Source organism: Leuresthes tenuis, unplaced genomic scaffold (genome assembly GCF_036924035.1).
Source record: "Leuresthes tenuis unplaced genomic scaffold, fLeuTen1.0.hap1 SCAF_7, whole genome shotgun sequence".
In the NCBI taxonomy this organism is placed as follows: domain Eukaryota; kingdom Metazoa; phylum Chordata; class Actinopteri; order Atheriniformes; family Atherinopsidae; genus Leuresthes; species Leuresthes tenuis.
In genome coordinates this window covers 23,210,298-23,227,997 of record NW_027325361.1, presented here as the reverse complement: position 1 = coordinate 23,227,997, position 17,700 = coordinate 23,210,298, and the positions used below count along the sequence as shown (strand labels likewise).

Sequence of the window (17,700 nt, the reverse complement as noted above, 5' to 3'; positions counted from 1 at the left end):
TTTTTAATAACCTTTTTTTTATCAAAAAGACAAATTATTATCATTATTATTATCATGAGAGACGACTAGATACGACTTTATTAATCCCTTTCCCTCCGGGAAACTGAAATCTTTATCTCACTCACGCTCAGCACATTATATGCTGTCAAGCTTCAATTCTACTCTCAATACTTGATTCTAAAATTGTCCTTAGGAGTGTGTGAGCGCGTGTGTGGTTGTTTGTCTCGTTTGTCTCTGTGTGGCCCTGTGATGGATTGGCGACCTGTCCAGGGTGTACCACACCTCTCGCCCGATGACCGCTGGGATAGGCTCCAGCCCCCCCCCCTCAACTGGTTTAGCAGGTGTCCCATGTACAGAGGCACACTGCTGGCCCAGGTTTGCATCCTGGCCTGGGGCCCTTTGCTGCATGTCTTCTCCTCTCCTCTCTTTTTGAGGAGTGACACTTATACCGTTGGTAGAACAACTTGTGCATATTGGCTTGTAGTTTTGTGGAATCACTTTGATGGCACATTGTCCTGGTGAAGAAACAACAAAACAGACCCAAACCAAGATACTTGTTCCACATAAGCCATTTTAACACGTGGACACCAGAGATTATTAGTCAAAAGAACATACAATCTGGATCGGACTCTTTCGCCAGTTGTCGTTCAGACATATTCTCAGCAGAAGAATTGCATCGAGTTTCAGTGGGAAAAAAAGTATAAAGTTCTAAGTCTTACAAACACACGCAGTTGCAGTCTATATCTCCAGAAGATTGTCCTACTGACCTTCCGAACGTGTCGCCAGGGCGTTGGCTGGAAAATCTCAGCAAGAAGTCTGGATCGAATGCTTCTGACTTGTGCCTTCTCATGTGCCACCCTTCTGGAACACGTCTAGAAACTTTCAAGCCTGCAGTGAATGTGTGAAAACAGCTAAAATTTCACAGAAGGGAAAGGGTTCTCATGTTGGAATGCAGTGTTTTCCTTTCTCTGTGAAGTTTCTTTTTTAAACCAAATCGTTCTATTTTGGTCTCAACCGTACGCAAACCGCTTTCTGGAGTTTACAGTTGAGGCTCTCTCATTGCAGTTATGCCATTCACACCATTGTTGTTTAGCGTTCTCCTTATGCTGGACTCTTGAATATTAACTTTTGCCTTTATTTGTGCAAAAGTTATCAAGGGTTCATTTGAGACCACTATTACAGACCTTGTTCTTGTTGAGATCTTTGCTGGACTATCCGTCCTAGGCATGAAATATTAGATCATAGTCCTTAATACTGTTTAATTGGTTTTGCTTTATCTGCTTTATCTTGTCATATGTCATATTTCTCAAGCAATATACAGGAAATTCTTAAAAGTTGCAGATTAATGTCCAAAATCTCCTCTGAGATCCAGTCTAATATATTTATCTTAACATTATGGATCAGTTATTTATGGAAATGTAGCATCACTGTAGCATAAAATCATTAAGAGTCCAAATCTTATCCAAGAATTCTGTCCATTCTCCCAGTCAGGCCACAGGGCAGGTCTCTCACTTTCCCCACAGAGACCTTTGTGTTTGGTGGTCCTCTGCCCCTGAGGTCTCTGCCTGCACCTGCAGCCGGTTGTGTCCTAACTCAAGGAAAAGAAAACAAATAAAGTAAATAACTGCCTCTCTGCTTAATGGAGCTGAAGAGCAGCCATGCTCATTTACCAGTGTTTGAAACGACTGAGAGCACAATGGCTCCCAGAAAGTGCTTCGTAGTGTGAGCAGCCCTCCACTTGCACTCCACTGGTGTGCATGAGTGACCTTGTGATGGTATCAGCTTAAACTGTGTGGTAGGGGAAAAAGGAGATGTGAGAGCAATGGCTGTAAAGGTTTGGTGAAGAGGTTAAATATACGGGTTGCCCACATTTGCCAGAAGAAACAAGCGGAAAGTCCAACACAAACATCATTGTGTGCTACTGAGGCACAAAGACTGAGGGTTATGGCATCAAAGACTCATTCAAGGACATGGAGGTAAACTGTCTCAGATCCAGTGCAAGCTGAAACTTGAGAATGTAAATGAAGTCTTTCTTGATTCACTATCTGGTTCTTTTCTTTTTATGGAGCCTTTTAGTCCCTTTGGTGCAGGTATTGTCTTAACAAGACAATACTACCTCACTATAATGGCAGACAAGACCATAATGCTCTGTTATGTTCTGCCTTGATTTTCATCACAGTGAACAGCAGCCAGATTTCACCACTACTCCCTGGTTCACTCTGCAGACAGGATTTTATTTATAACAAGGGTGTAATTTATGAGAATGTGAAGGCCCCAACTGCACTGTAACCCAGGTCGGACTCACTCATTCTTCAGCATGACAGGGCTGGGCTCCTGGAGTTATGGGATCAAGGCTGATGTCTGACAGAGCACCGCTCGGGGAAACAGGTATCTGCGCTTCCTTATTTTATCCGCTTTCCAACAAGTGACATGAAAACGGGTTCAGATAAATCATTTGTTTCTGATGACAGCTGAGAAGCAGGAGGGCAGAGCATTGCCTGACGTGGTACATGTGTGCCATCTATTTTATTCCTTGATGAAATATAGCACGACAGACTGAGCTCTTCTCTGACCCCTCTGAAGATTGACTGCAGTCTGGGTATAAACTGACTTTCTTAATTGGTTAACTGCCAGTTGTGCTATTATGTTATCCATTATAATTAGCAGTAGGCTTCTATTGTAAGGCAACAGTACTTTGTGCTGATATATCAATTGTGAGGTGCCCGGACTTTGATCATTTCCTTTAAGACACCTTTACACAGAGCTAACATTTTTTCTGTTGTTGCCTGTCTGTCTCTCTTGTCCTTTTGAGGTGGAAGCCACTGTGTCAAGGTTGGACCTATTTAGCTGATTCGGCATTTTGAATCAGCATTGGGTCAGTCAGTGAGAGAAATCTTTGTGATCTTTGTGAGCTGTGAGATTTCATGATTTCACCCAATTAGTGCATTTTCCTCTTGTTTTTCCTCTCACCCTCTTCCTGTCTTTTACAACCAACAGGCCAAGCATTGCCAGCCATATCCTCTAACCACACAAACATCTAGAGTGAGTGAGCGACAATGGTGCAATGATAATTAAAAACTGCTTTACTTACATTTTTTCAGTTTCTTTTGTACATTGCTGTGATAGATTACTGCCCTGAACTGGAGAGTTGTGTTCTCATATGTAGTTGTGGATGGTATATCCTGGCTGGCAGCTCAAGTCAGTTCAGTTAAATTCGATCCAACACAATTAATTTGGTTTCAGTTGAGTTCAGTTATATATGGCTCCAGTGTATAATCTCAAGGCATTTTACGTGGAGAATAAAGAAGTCTGATATAAGTCCAGTTAAACCAAATTACAATCAAGTTCATCGTAATCCAGTTAGAATCTAAATGAGTCCAATTTACATTATCCAGCTCAGTCTAAATTAGCCCAATCTTCCATGCATGAAACATCTACAGCATGAAAATTTATTGCCAAGGTTACTACTGTTGCCAAAAAAAAAACGACCTGAGAATAAAATTGAACTTTTACATTACTTAAATTAAGTCCTATTACACTACACAAGCTCACCTCAAGCAAGACCTTGAATTGATTTGAATATTTTGTATGTACTTTCAGCTTCATTTTTAATACTGTCACTGAACACAGAAACGCAACATTGCCACAAGATTTCCAGTGTACGGTTAAAGCGAAACTCAACTTTGTAACATAAAAACAGTCCTGTGTACTTTTATTTTAATTCATTTCAAACATTTCCATTGAGCTGTCATGTGATACACTTCATTTGTGTTCTTAAAACCGTTGGGTTTCTAAACTGGATCATTTTGACACTCGTAAGTCTCCACACCTTTCTGATTGTAAAGATACAAATGTCAGTTACAAACACCTAACTTTCAGTCACTCTCTGTTGCGTGTCTTGGACTTCTGTTTCAGTTGAAGTAGTTTTCGCAGCACTTTTAGGTTTTTGTGGCCAAAAAGGAAGTGACACACCTCATGTCTGGGTATCCCACTCTCTTCCCATTAGATAACTGACTGGAGGAACCCATAAGAAAAGCAAATAACAATCTGTTTCTGCTTGCATTAAAAACTATTATCAAAAGCCATAAGAAGCAGGTATAAGCTGCCGTACAAGCTCTTTTTAAAGTTAAAAAAACACTGTCTATTCGAATGCACGCACATGTCGTATATGTTTACCCAAGCTACTGATCCAGTGCCGACGCCAGATGGGTGTGGGAGTGAACTGGCCTTCTTTTATTCAAGAGACCTTGATGATCTTTCCACACCACTCTTTCTGTCAAAAGGAGAAGTGGGAGGAAGAGCGAATGAGTGTGCAAACATGCACACTTGTTGTTTTGTGGCTGTATGTTAGTGTGGGCTGTGTATGATAGAGGGAGACAGATATGGTCACAGTTACCATGACAAGAACAATAGATTTGTTACATTTGTTTGACCAATAACTTCCTGTGGAAGATAGATGTGTTTTGGCCTGAGCAGCTGTTCTCTGACAACAGTGGCTCCCCTCACGTGATGTCCCTGTATGGCGAGGGAATTATCATTCAGTGCATGTTTGTCTATATGTGTGTGTGTGTGTGGTCTTGGCAGCCAATTCACAGGGCCCAGACAGAAACCCCCGATCCCACCTCACACTTTTCATAAGGGCCACAGACACTGGAGGCCTTTTCTCCATGTAGCCTGCGTCCTTGTGAACGTTTGGCTGTGTGTGTGTGTGTGTCCGTGTGTGTGCTTGTTCACTGGACCGAAACCCAAATCAGCACATGAAAGGTGTGTATCTCAGTGTTGCTTCTCCTGCTGCTCTGACAGGAAACAGACCCTCGCTGTGGTGTATGGTTTCTCCATGCTCACACACAGGACTCGATTTCAAACACGCTGCAAAATTCAAAACAGAAATGTAGCGTGAACGGGGACAATAAGGCCAATGTTATATTCAGGTTTAATTCCACAGATTGTTCACTGCTGTTCCAAAGACATCAGTGTAATATAGTTTACACATTCAATGCTTCTTCTGTCTTTTCATGCGTTACTGGTTTAAATTTAGTAATAATGTTTTTGAGTGGAGTCTTATCACTTATTGTCACTTCAGACCATTCAGGGGATCTGCCTGTTTGCAATCTCCGGGTGTGTTCTCGCAGTCTTCACCCCCGATTTTCCTGCACAGTGGGAGTTTGGTGTCATTTGTGTTGCTGCGTGTAACATGGGTCTCCCTGAGATTATGGGGGCTGTGACAATAACAGCACACAGGAGGGGGAGGATGAGCAACTGTCTGACCAAAGAGAAAAAAAGAGGAATCTTGTTGCATCGCTCAACACATTCCCACAAATGTTTTGGCTAGACCTGTTGAGTCGTCTCTGTCATTGCTAATCACCTTACATTAAATCCCTGAGCAGCTCTCTGGAGACGAGGAAAGAACCAGAAAGTCGAGTCTGGCTGCAGGATGGGGCTACCTTTTCCACAGCGTTTTCAAACATTCACAGACTAACAAAAAGAATGGGGGGCTGAATTTGGGTTTTGGCAGCTCTTCACAGGCATCTTCTCTTCTGTGGGTCATGCTGAGTCTTGGCAAAAGTCGGACTGTTATTGGATTTTATGTTTTGTTGTATGTTTTCTGCCAAGTTGAATTTCTGCTTTGGCAGCTGAAATAAAGCGCAGCATCAGTGCGGGTCCATTATGTAAGATTGCAAATATTGTCAGAGTTCTCGCATCTGCTTTGTTGCTACAGTAAAGGGCATGATCACGTGACGGACACGAGAAAGCATAGACGTGTCTGAAGTGAGGACAGCCTAAGGAGGACGAGGAGTGATGGCATTGAGCAACAATGTGCCGCCCGACACTGAAACTCCAGAGCTTGACCGGAGCACTGACTGATGTCTTTAACCCTCAAGCCTTTCAGAATTAGCCTATAATGTTGAATTAACCTAATTTCTTTCCAAAAAAAGTTACTTTTCTGGCTCATTCTTAAACAGTTATAAGCACCCTAAGAGGACAAAGGTGAGAAAAAGAGAACACTGTGTTTCCTGTCCAGCTCTTTGCATCTGTATGTTGCTGGGTTCTAGTCTTTCTCACATGGGTGTGTGCAAGGCACCATTGTGCACTGGTGTTTTAAATGTGGCTCCATTTCCTGCAAGCAGTTTTAACATAAACAAAGAGGGCATGCCATTTCCCAGCAGCATACATGATTCTAATTCTCAAGGGTTGTCTCACATGGGAAAAAAAATTCTGCAAAATGAATGTATTCATTTGGATCATGATAGTTGCTGATTTTGTTGTTATTTGGCTACATGGTGACAGTAGGGAGAAGCTGCAATACAACACCAACATATTAACACCTTGCCTATTTTTACAAATTGTTTGGCAACCTTGTTTTGAGTCCAATATTCACTTATATATAAGTATTGTCGTGGTCTGGACCATTTTCTGAGGAAAAGATCCATCACTTTAAAGAATCACTTATCATGTCTCTCTTCTGTCTGGTGCTGGGGAACCAACATTCATCAGGGTTTAAAGAGCTCCTTTGTAGTAAAACGCTGGCTGACACTGATGACTGTGATAATGAACACAACAATTATGGACAAAAACAGCAAAGCTGGAGTTGATAAAACCAGAACAAAGACGTTTACAGGCACTAAAATACGTCATGACAGGCTTTGATGATAACTCTCTGTAGCAATGAGAGACTGTTTCCACATTACACAAAGTCATTAAATACATTATTAGAATGAAAATATAAAAGTAGAATCCTCTACTTTATAAATATTCTCTTTTTCACAAACTGATCATTTCCTGAGGTCTTTTTTGGAAAGTCTGTGACACGATTTGGTCAAAATACCACAGAAATACAGTATAACAGCTCCTTTTTCCAGCATGAATTTCCAGCATGAATCTATTCACTTTGTCCTGGTGGGGAGTCAATAACACCACCCCCATCTTCCTCAAGTTCTCTTGAGACTGGTAACACTCAATAACCTTTGCAGACCAATATTACAATGTGGAAGAGCTTGTAGTAATAGCCTCAGAGTTAACACTAGCCAGAGTCATGTGTCTAACTGACCCAGATTGACATTATACCTCTACAAGAACATAATGGTCACCTGGCCAGTTACAACAGAAGTAAAAAATCATTTTTATGTTTTTAGAGGCTGTTTAAGAATCGTTACTGATATAGGTGAAGTTAAACTCATGCTTGTTCTTTGAATGGCAGCAAGGCGTTGCAGGGATGGGAATTCTGTCTGGGAAAAAATTAAACAATATCAATTAGTAGTTGGACTTCCCTGGCTGGATATAGAGCATTAAACAAAATACTGACAGAATAATATTAGTTTGTTTTTTTTCTAAGGTGAACTGTATAACTGCTATTGAGAATTTGTTGTTAATAGCAAAGCAAAAAGGCAAAAGAGTTTCGACTTCCCACTGTTTTGGTACAATAAATACAAAATTATTTCAACTTCAAGTGGGAATCAAAGGTGAAGAGGTTGGACATTTCTAATCTGAGCACAAAGTGTGACGTACAAATCGACTGCAATTATGACTGTCTCAATGAATTCGATATTGAACAAGGGGTCCCCAAACAAAGTGCCAGGGTTGTATTGTTTTTTTTTTCCTTTTTGTATTAGGAGTGACTGGACATACCCAAAGATATGTCCTCGGGCACAGAAGAAATTCCTTTTTTTTATTTTGCATGAAATTACCACAAATGCATATAACATGTTAGTGTTGCAAAACATCCTCAGAATTCTCAGAAAACTAAATAATTATGAGTATGTTCTCTGTTAAATGCTGCAAGCAGGGTGGGGAGCAGCTGCGTGGTTTCTGATGATGGTACCCCAGTTTCCTCCTAATGTAATAATCCTTGTCTACCTGACCTCATACACTGCTGTTTTTGCCTGGAGTAGAGTCTGAAAATCACATTAGAACCATCCTGTAAATCACTGAGCAGGACAGAAATATCGTGAGAATGGGAGGGTGTGTGTGTGCTTTTTCTTCAGATACAAAAGTTTCCAACTCAAGCCCTATGGCCCGGTGCAAAGCATTTGACCTTTTGCTGGATTTCCATGTCATAGGTTTTTGGGTTTTTTTTTTTAGGTACCCAAGAACTGCTGTCTGTTTCCATGGAAATAATGCTTTGAGAATATGTCCATCACTGCTGAAAGGGAGACCCAGACTACCCAACACACCCTGCCCAATTGTATTAAAATTCCTTTGCATGGCACTCTACGCTGGGCACACACATTCCACATTTCTCTGGTCAGTGGAGGGGAAGGCTACCTGTTGCTGGGCAACGCCAGCCAAACACAGGGGTCAGACAAGCGTGTCTGTGCCATTCCTAACGTGACAGCGGTTCGCCATAAACCCGGGCTGGCGTGATAATGATACTCCTGTGCAGTGGGCGGGGCTGGCGTTCGGCTCTGTGGACGCTGGTCGGGGCCCAGTCTGGCCCACACTCACAAATGGGGAGGCAACACAGGAAACTGGGGCTTCCAGTAAAAACATGTAATTAGAAACACATTGACTGGGAGCTTTGGCATGATACATCCGTCAGGAAAGCAGAGACACACGCATGCAGGGATGCACGCGGGGTTTATGAAAGGAATGATTGAAGTGAACAACCATAACAACGGGTCGCTGCAAAAGTCCCGTGATAAAATCAAATGTTGCGGGACTATAAGGGAAAAGCATGGAAACACGGACGGTGACAGGCAAGAAACGTTGATACAGACAGAAGCTTAGGAAAGCGCAGCGATGATCAGAAGCAGGCACATCTCAACACTTGGTCTGTGCTGTCAGTCACTTCAGTTTGACACGTGGTGGACAATGATATTGCACTGTTGCAATTCTCTACTTCCCCCTTCTGTTTATAAGATGCCATATAAATGCCACTGTGTTTGAGAGTGCGTCAGTATGGCCAAAAGGGCCTCACCACTAAAGAGCAGGCAGCTGGCAGCACAAGCTCAGCGGGCAGAGCGGGCCTCAGCAGGGCCGGGTGGCTCAGGCCGCGCCCTGCGCTTCCATGCGGTGAACCGAGCTCCAGAGGAAGGGCAGGTTAACCCGGCCGCCTGTCATGTAAGAGTCGTTGCAAATCATGTTCCTCGAAAAGCCCGACTGAATCCCAGGGACATCTTGCAGGCTTTGATTTCTGCGTTATGCGCTGAACACCCGAACATGAACGCCCGAAATGAGTTAATCGTTGAACAAACAGCACACGCTCAAAACTGAAAAGAAAGACATACTGTAATAGTTATGTTTCTAGGAAGCCAAAACCACACATGGCAAGATTTAGTGAGTTTGAACAGCAGCCCGTGTGATGAGAATAACTCTCAGCCCTCCCACTTCAGTCCATCACTGACAAGATTCTCACAGTTTAATCCGGAGATACCGGAGAGCCTCTGTGGGGGATGGATGTGAGAAGAAGTCCTCGGTTCTACAGAGAGAAACCATCAGAGGCACTCTTTGGTGTGTGGCTTTACAGATCAGGCGAGTGGTGACTGTGGTCTCAGAAAAAGAAAAAAAACGCCTTAATTATCCTTCGTTCCCATCACACTGCCAACCTAAGAATAGGGTTAGATTAACAACAAGAGCTGAACGCTTTTAATCAACTCTCAAAGCCATTTTTTCCCTTTGTACCCCCTTTCCAAGGTCAACAGTTCACAAACACAAATTAGAGTGAGTGGAGGAAGCATGGATGTTTGGTAAGTGATGGGGTTTTATACATTTCAAAATACAAAAGTGTGAGGGGACAATTCACAGTTTCCACATGAAGAATAAACAGCTGGGAAATGGGGATTAGAGGGGAACTAAATGAGCATGAATAGAAAAAAAGGACAGAATCGCACTTCTGATGAAATCCATAAAATTCTGTATTGAACAGTGATTAATATAAAACAACATTAACACATACTGGAAAGTACAACGTGAAAACGCTCAGCAATTCCTTATGAAAGTAAACAGAGACAGCACTTTGGCTTTTCTTCTCATCCGTAGTTTGGGACACATTTCTCCACAAACTTGTGACAAAAAAACAGAAACATCCTTTGAGCTCCACCGGTTTCCATACAGTAAGTCATGGGAAAGGTTTTCATAACTGAAGCCATACATCTTAAGCTAACGATGAAGGTCCAACAGCTGCATCGGCAAATGCTACCGAAAACAGACAAAAAATACATGAAATTTGGGTCTAATTCAACTATCTTGCCCCTACGTAGGTGTAGAAGGCTGCATGAAAGACTAACGACGGCATGTGTATACTATCTGAATATCACGTAAAACAACAGCAGAAACCTGTGAGCTGTGTCAGATGATGTAGCTGGTTGCTTTTTTCAGAGCTCCAGTTCTCCATCTTCAGATCAACAATACTGTTAGGTTGCATGCATAGTATACTCCTTCAATAATTAAATACGACTGAAGATGCCTAAAGGTGTGAACACGTGGAACACAAACAGGTAGAACTAAGAAAAAGTGCCCTGAAAGGTTTTTTTTGGTCGCAGGTTTTCTTCAACATTTGGCAACTGTCCACAAATGTTCAGAAACGTCTTCAAACAACAGTGAAGGAGGTCAAGTTGAGACAGTCTGACGTTCGGTGACACTGATCAGCGCTGAGGAGGAGCGGAGGTGAAATGGAAGACATTTCTGTGAGCAGACACAGTGGCTCCAGAGGCAGGTCCAACGTATCTGGAAATCTGTTCAAATATCAAAAAACAACACGGCTACAGTATGATGAAAAAAATGACAAATGTACAATCTATGTTTCAATTTCAAAGCGCTCGCCTTAATGTTTCCCATGTTCTACATGTGTCTGTTAATGGCCACATTTCTGCTATCTATCCATCTGTGTATACGGTACGCATGTACTTTACTGAACTTTATCTGAGGAATCTCATTTGTGCTCCTGTAATTGGCTCTAGCTCTCCGTCTCCCCGTGGACATTCTCCATATGTACTTTGAGGTAGTCGTTCCTGGTGAACTTCTTATGGCACAGCTGGCACTCTGCCATGGGCCGGTTGGGGTTGTGCGTCAGCTTGTGTCTGCTGAGCATCTTCTTCAAGCTGAATGACAGGTCACACACCTTCAAAACACAACAAACACTGGGTCATTTCAGTCAGAATAACGAACGTGCTTTATTTCAGTCTCATAACCACTGACTTTGTTGGCCAAATTCGCCTGCTGACTGCAGAGTTTAGGCTTATCGCATACGCAACCAATGACGCAGACTGATTTGTGAGCAAGACACTCAGTGATAGACATTCGCTTTTTTTCTCTACCAAAAGTGGGAGGGATTTCTTGCAAATTTAACGTCCATCCTAAATGAGTCATTTCATGCTGTACAAATGACTCCTCGCCCCTCCATCAATCAGGATAATCCACCATTGGCTGGCGCTCAGTTTTGACATAAAGCTTTGGGAACTCACAGCATGCGTCCTCCTCGCCTCTATCTGTGAATTACATTCAGAGACTCTAACAGACAACATACATCTGTGGGTGTACAGCATAAAACATAAGCTGTGAAAGACAGCTTACGTTGTGCGACATCAATAGTTTTTCTGGTAACTTACTGCAGACATCTTCATTTATCTGAAACCCTGTTGTTGCTGTGCATGGTTCAGCTATCTTCAGCTCTTGTGTCAGTAAAAACAATTGAAATTTTACAGCGTAAAACAGTGAAAGGAGCAGAGGAGAGAATGGCCTCGGCCTCTCGGTGTAACCCAGATGTTACTGGATGCTTCTGCAACATTTTAATGCTGTTAGGACAGACGCTGCTGATCGCCACAGCTCCGTCAGCTCATCTGGAAAATGTTCCTCAGAGTGTGCAGCCCTTTTGTCTGACTCAAAACAAACCCCCAAAACAGAATCCATGTGTTATTTCTATTTTCTCTATAAGTTTAGACTCACATTAATTGCATGAATATGTCTCTTCCAAAGCTGGGAAAAAGAACATATTGGGATATCGTTGGGAGACACTTTCCGGTGACGCTTCACTGACACTGATTTTAAACTACAACTGTAGATGGTTCTCTGGATATATGTGTCCAGAATCCAGAGTCTGACTTTTTAAATTCTAAGAATTATTATATTCAGTATTGTTCATGACTGACAGTCCAGAACAAAGGTGTTCAAAGTCTGCCATGTTCATTGATCTTCTTTCTAATTATTTTCTTTGACTTATTCTGCAGATTAATTGAGTTTTGAGTTTGTAAGGTTGCCATGGTTTCAGTTAGTTGGCCATTATCTACTAATCCCATGCAATTAGATGGTTACCCTGAGTCCTCAAGATAGTCAGATAGTTGTGAAGAAAACTGATCGGAAAAGGGAAAGTGGTTTCAAAACAAAGAAATAAGGAATAGTCGGGAGCAAACATTAACCAATTGAATCAATAAACTACTGGCAGAGGAGCCAGTTGATAAAATCAAACTTTGCTTGTAGCCAGCTGGAAGGAGAGCTGTAATGTTCTCCAAAAGCTGCTCTTTGCTTTTCATTTCTTAATTTTTCTGAAGGAAAAAAAAAAAGCTGCAATAGAAAAAAGAAAAGAAAGAAAGGAGAACAACAACACATGTGTCAGACACACTTTTTAGTCCCTTACATCAACAGGTTTAAAGTAAAAGGACTGGCCAGGAAAAAATAAAGAAATGAATACTGCCATGGACATCCACTGGAGGGAAATGGGGAACCTTTTATCTCTGGGAATGTCTGGGACATCATATCATATCTGGGAGGATGCTGATCAGTCAGTTTTCTTGACTCAGGCAGCTGGAGAGTCGTGTTGATTTTAGTCTTCGCCAGGTCAGGCGCACTTTGTAAAGTTTTTTTCTTAACAGATAAAACCACCTCAAACAAGTTTTTTAAACTTTCCTAAATGACATTTGCATCAAAAACAGCAACAGAAATCCAGCTGGTGTGAACCGGCATCACACCTAAAACCCACCTGTACCTGTCAGTGGAAGATCCTGATTGGTCCAAACTCCTGTGACTTTGTCGCAAATGCATAGCCTGAAGCCTGGCAACATGGATTCTGTGATAATGATGATTATGGTGACCTTTCAAAGAAATCCAGCTGCCTTGTAAGGTAAACAACTTGGGCCATGCTTTTAGCCTGTATTTATTTACATATTGATAAACTGGATCCACTAAGTATGCAGATTTGGCTATTGGCAGCTCCTTTGTACAATGCTATTATTAATAAGCGGGGAAATATCAGTAAAATGCAACACTACAAAAGAGAGGTTTTTTGGGGGGGACTTTTCCAAGATCTGAAAGTAGACTCCTGAATTTATTCACGATGAACATCAGAGATAATGATGTCCTTGGAAAATGTTAGTCACGCCGAATATAGAAAACATCTGTGGGTTCAGATTTATCCACGCTATGACTCCCAGAGGTAGTATCTTACTGACATAACTGTGTTAGTGACTAAATGTGAGCCGTGCTTAAACCATCCATTTCACCTCACACACCTTCCTCCGTCCTAAACTCTGCAGCATAAAATTAAACCAAATACAAAATGACAAGAATCTCCTGTCTAACTTGTAGCGACTGGTCTTTGCTTTATTTTTTATCCATTACAATAAAAAGTTTAATGATTTAGATCAAATTTTATTCAATTTAAATTGAAGAGACTTTAATAAACACAGTTGCGGTATCTAAATATAAAACTGAGAATTCAGAACAATGTGTTTCCAATTTTCACAAATGGTGAAGACATTGTAAAAGTTAGTTCTGTCACATGTTCCCTCCTCCGGTCTCTGAGAATAATTATTACTCCAGCAATATTATAAGCAGCATTTAATGCATCCCTCTGAGTCTCTCAATGCGTCTACATGAGATCAGCCCACTCTGCCCCTACAGAGAAGCAAGATCCCTATCTACTTCTAACCGAGCTCCGCATCTGGCCTCGTGCCGGAGCTCTGTCACATTCACACACACACGCAGGCAAAAATAAGCAAGAATCAAGGAAAGATAGCGTCTGCTTTTAGGAGGTAGCGTGAAGGCAGATGGAGACTCACATCGCACTGGAAAGGCTTCTCTCCTGTGTGCGTCCTCATGTGCTCGTCCAGTCCTCTTTTCTGGCTGAAGGCCTTGTTGCACTCGCTGCATTTATACGGCTTTTCCTGCAGCAACACACAAGCACACGTACACATGCACTGGATTTAAAAAGGGCGCCCCATCTGACCGTGCACAGCAGAACTTCCACACAAATCAATCCCCCAGTTTTGATCACATATGGACAAAACCTGGAGGAAAAAACTGTAATGACACACACGTGTTCGTGCAAACACACAGAGCAAAAACAAACAGGCACGCACAGAACAGAGGAGATGTGGAAGTATCCCTGCAGCACACACTCATTCACTTTCACACATACATGCTCTCTCACTTAACACCACAGAGGTCTCCCTGTGTGTTTCTGAAGATATGGAATGAAAGCCTGCACAGCCCCTGCAGTTGGGAGGAAATGGCCAGCATAGGGGCCATCAAAAACACATGGATTCCTAAAAAGAGAAAGGAAAACAGAACAGAAAATCCTTTTGAACGTGTATCAGTGTGCTGGCACTGTGGGGCTGTAGAATATCAATCCTCTGTCTCCACACCTCATCAGTTTACCAAAGAACATTTCCTCTGTGCCTTTTAGAGGCCTGTCCCAGAGCCAGTCAAAGCTTCTATCTCTCTGTTGGTGTGTTTTCACAAAAATCTCCACTCCTTCATGAGTGTGTGTGTGCATGCACAGTGTGGAGTGGAGTGGGCGAACAGTAGGCGTGTGCTGCTTCGTCTGAGGGGAAACAGTGCTGACACCTGAAAGACTTGAGGAGAAATGAGAAGGAGATAGCAAGGGACTGGTTCCCAGTGGCACTCTTTGGGAAGCTGTTTTTGACAAGTCTGGCTGATAGCAGAGGCTCTACCCATTTTAGGCTTAGTTGTCATGGGAACAGGGTGAATGCAGGAAGTAAGGGTCCTGGGAAAGGCGCTATCGTGTGGGCTGGGCAAGGAGTGCCCAGTGACACAGGATACAAAAGGAGGTAAAGATCAGGCTCACTGCATGTCTGCCTGTGAGGGGCTTTAAGGATGCAACTGTTTGTGTGGATGTGACAGAATAAAGGGGGACAATGGAACTAAAGCCTTATATGTGAGAGAGAGAGACCCCCACCCCCCCACACACACACAGAAACAGATCCTGTGCTGATCAATGTAATGCAAATTTCAACTTAAATCCTGAGCCTACACAGGGATCATCTTTTTCGATCAAGAAAAAAAACAAAAAAACTGTGAGGGCTTAACGTTTAAAGGTCCCAAAACACATGGATGGATGTGGGTGATGGGGAATACCCAGAATGCATCACTGTGACCCCTGGTAACATCGAACATCTGTACCTGGTGACCTTCACTCTTCAGCAACTGTTCAGCCCCCGACCTGTGACCTGACCTTTCCTCTGAATCTGACCACTCTCCACAAAGAACACATAGAGAAATGTGAGGATGGAGTCTTGTTTACTCACTCCGGCACAGAAATATCTTCTCATATGACATGTTAAATATGCAGGCATTTGTAAAGCAGCACGCCAGCAGGAAGTTGCTGTGCACCATGAGCCTTCAGGCAGAAATCAACAACCAGCAACACAGTCAGTTCAAATGATTTTTAGACATTTGAGTGGTTGGTCTGCCACTTTGGTCTAAATTGGAATACCTAAACAACGATGATTTTATGGTTTCTAGAATGATCTGATCACGTTGTTTCTGGTTCCACCTTGAAATGGTTTCATCTGATAACAAGAACAAGAAAACTGACTCTCTTTAACATTTCCTTTTGATGAATCTCTGAATTACTTTTTGTCCAGAACCAAAGATCAAAATATTAAGCTTGTCCAGCTTTGGTTTATGACTAAATTATTTTAAAATGGAACACGTTCTCATCAGCCTGGAACAAAACTGCTTTCACATATGAACACTGGATATTTCCTGGAAACTGTGCGTGTAATTTGGTCTGAGCTTTCTCTGCAGCTACCACTAATGCACACACTTCACAGCAGGAGATTGTGTGCTGGAGATGCGCTCTCACGGCTGGAAATACAAGGAAGCTGAATCTGAGTAGAGCGTAAAAGAAGCAGGACATGAATGCTGTTTTGTTAACGAGGTGCATTTGAACCAACGGCATCCAGATCTTAACCCCCCAGGGCCTTTTTTCCCCCCCATGAGCTAAAAGATTATTTCAGTCTTGGGTCTATTGCAATTCCTTTGAGGTCTAAGGTTCAGGGTAGGTTAGACAATTTAGGTCCACTGAAGTGTGTCACTCCACCCCATCAGCGCTTGCCGTAGTTTTAGCGCTGCCACGCTGAGCCTGCAGTAAAACCAGGAATCTGTAGTATTATATCAAAACCTGTCCATGGTCCACATACCATGTTTGGGGTTTTATCTGTCTTATAGCATCACTGCCGTGAAAAAATCTAAGATTAGTAATTCATTGTTGGATTCCACTGCTTCCCTGCCACAGTCAGAACAGCCTCTCGGTCTGGAGCTCACTCCACCACCACAGGTTGCTGTCTTCTTGGCTGTCTCCCACTCCGCAGCAAAAATACAAAGAAGTACCTCAGCTGCAGGGTTTCAGGTGGTTTTATTTGTGCCTTAAAGCACAACTACTATTAAAATCTGATTTAACTGCATTATTAACACAATCTGAGCTTTGTCTCCTCATTCATTCTGGAGGTCCCATAAAGAATGTCAGTTGGAATGTTGTGTTCACGAACCGTAATAAATATTCCTGAGGTACAACTTAAAATCAACTGATTTTATGAGCTATTGCAAATGTCAAACCTTTAACAGAAAGGTGGAAATAAAATGCTGGGAATACACAACAAATTAGAAACGTTCAGCTGTGCAAGCCCCACCCCAAAGAGTCAGGATGATCTTAAAAGTCCTACCAGGGTCCTTTTTGGGGCTGAAATTTCTCCTCTGGAACTCTTTTTAGCCCCTGGTTTCTGTGGTTGAAACAGATGGGGCCAAGGAAACACAACCTAAAAAAACACTAGTATTTATGTATGGAGCAGCAACTCTTACCAGCATACGTACTCACTCGCAGTAAAGGCTCCAGAAGGTTAGCTGCTACATTAACAGTGTCAGTCTGCACTTTTAGGGTGGTGTAGCTAGGAAGCTGACTGAAGTTCTCTAACACCTCCTCCAGAACATTTCAGGATTGCAATACATGTGTGAAAATGGCTGCAGAATACCTTGCTCAGTAGCAGATAGCAGAAGATGTTCTCTTCACTAACTCAAAGCAGAAAGTTCAAGGGATAATTGACTTGATATGATAATAGCATTATGACACCTGAGTCAGGAAACAGACCCACCATCATGGATTAATAATTCTACATCGCTGTTAAGGGCTGAACTATAAGTTCTGTGTTTGAAATAACTGTTCTTGGAAATAATTCTTATAAACTGTGTTTGAAACTAGCTTAAACCTGGCCCAAAACAATCAATTAGCTTCTTTTTCAAAAACAAATGTCGGAAATGAGACAGATGTAATCATTTATACTGGGGATTTAAAAATATTTAAACATCCAAAATGTCAGCAGTTCATGTCCGCATTAGATGTGTTTTTTCTTTTCCTTTGGTTCAAAAGGGAAGTTGTGTGTTTTGTGGTATAAACACACAAACTCCAATCGCATCCACCTCGAATCATCTGTTCGTTAACTGTGAGCTGCAGCTACTTCGGCCAAATGACAT

At 42.2% G+C, this 17,700-nt stretch overlaps 1 protein-coding gene across 2 annotated transcripts in view; it reads right to left on the bottom strand.

The window, feature by feature from the left end:
• Positions 1-9,835: 9,835 nt before the first annotated feature.
• The window catches only part of prdm5 (PR domain containing 5), a 36,423-nt gene continuing 28,558 nt past the window's right edge, over positions 9,836-17,700 (bottom strand). The window contains exons 15-17 of one of the 2 annotated variants that reach the window (XM_072388738.1): positions 13,989-14,093; positions 10,853-11,056; positions 9,836-10,670 (exon numbers count right to left, since the gene is read on the bottom strand). In XM_072388738.1, the coding sequence (XP_072244839.1) occupies positions 10,892-11,056; positions 13,989-14,093 (270 nt within the window). In that variant the 3' untranslated portion in view covers positions 9,836-10,670; positions 10,853-10,891. Of the gene's footprint in view, positions 11,057-13,988; positions 14,094-17,700 lie in introns of both variants that reach the window. The other variant, XM_072388737.1, reaches the window with a different exon arrangement.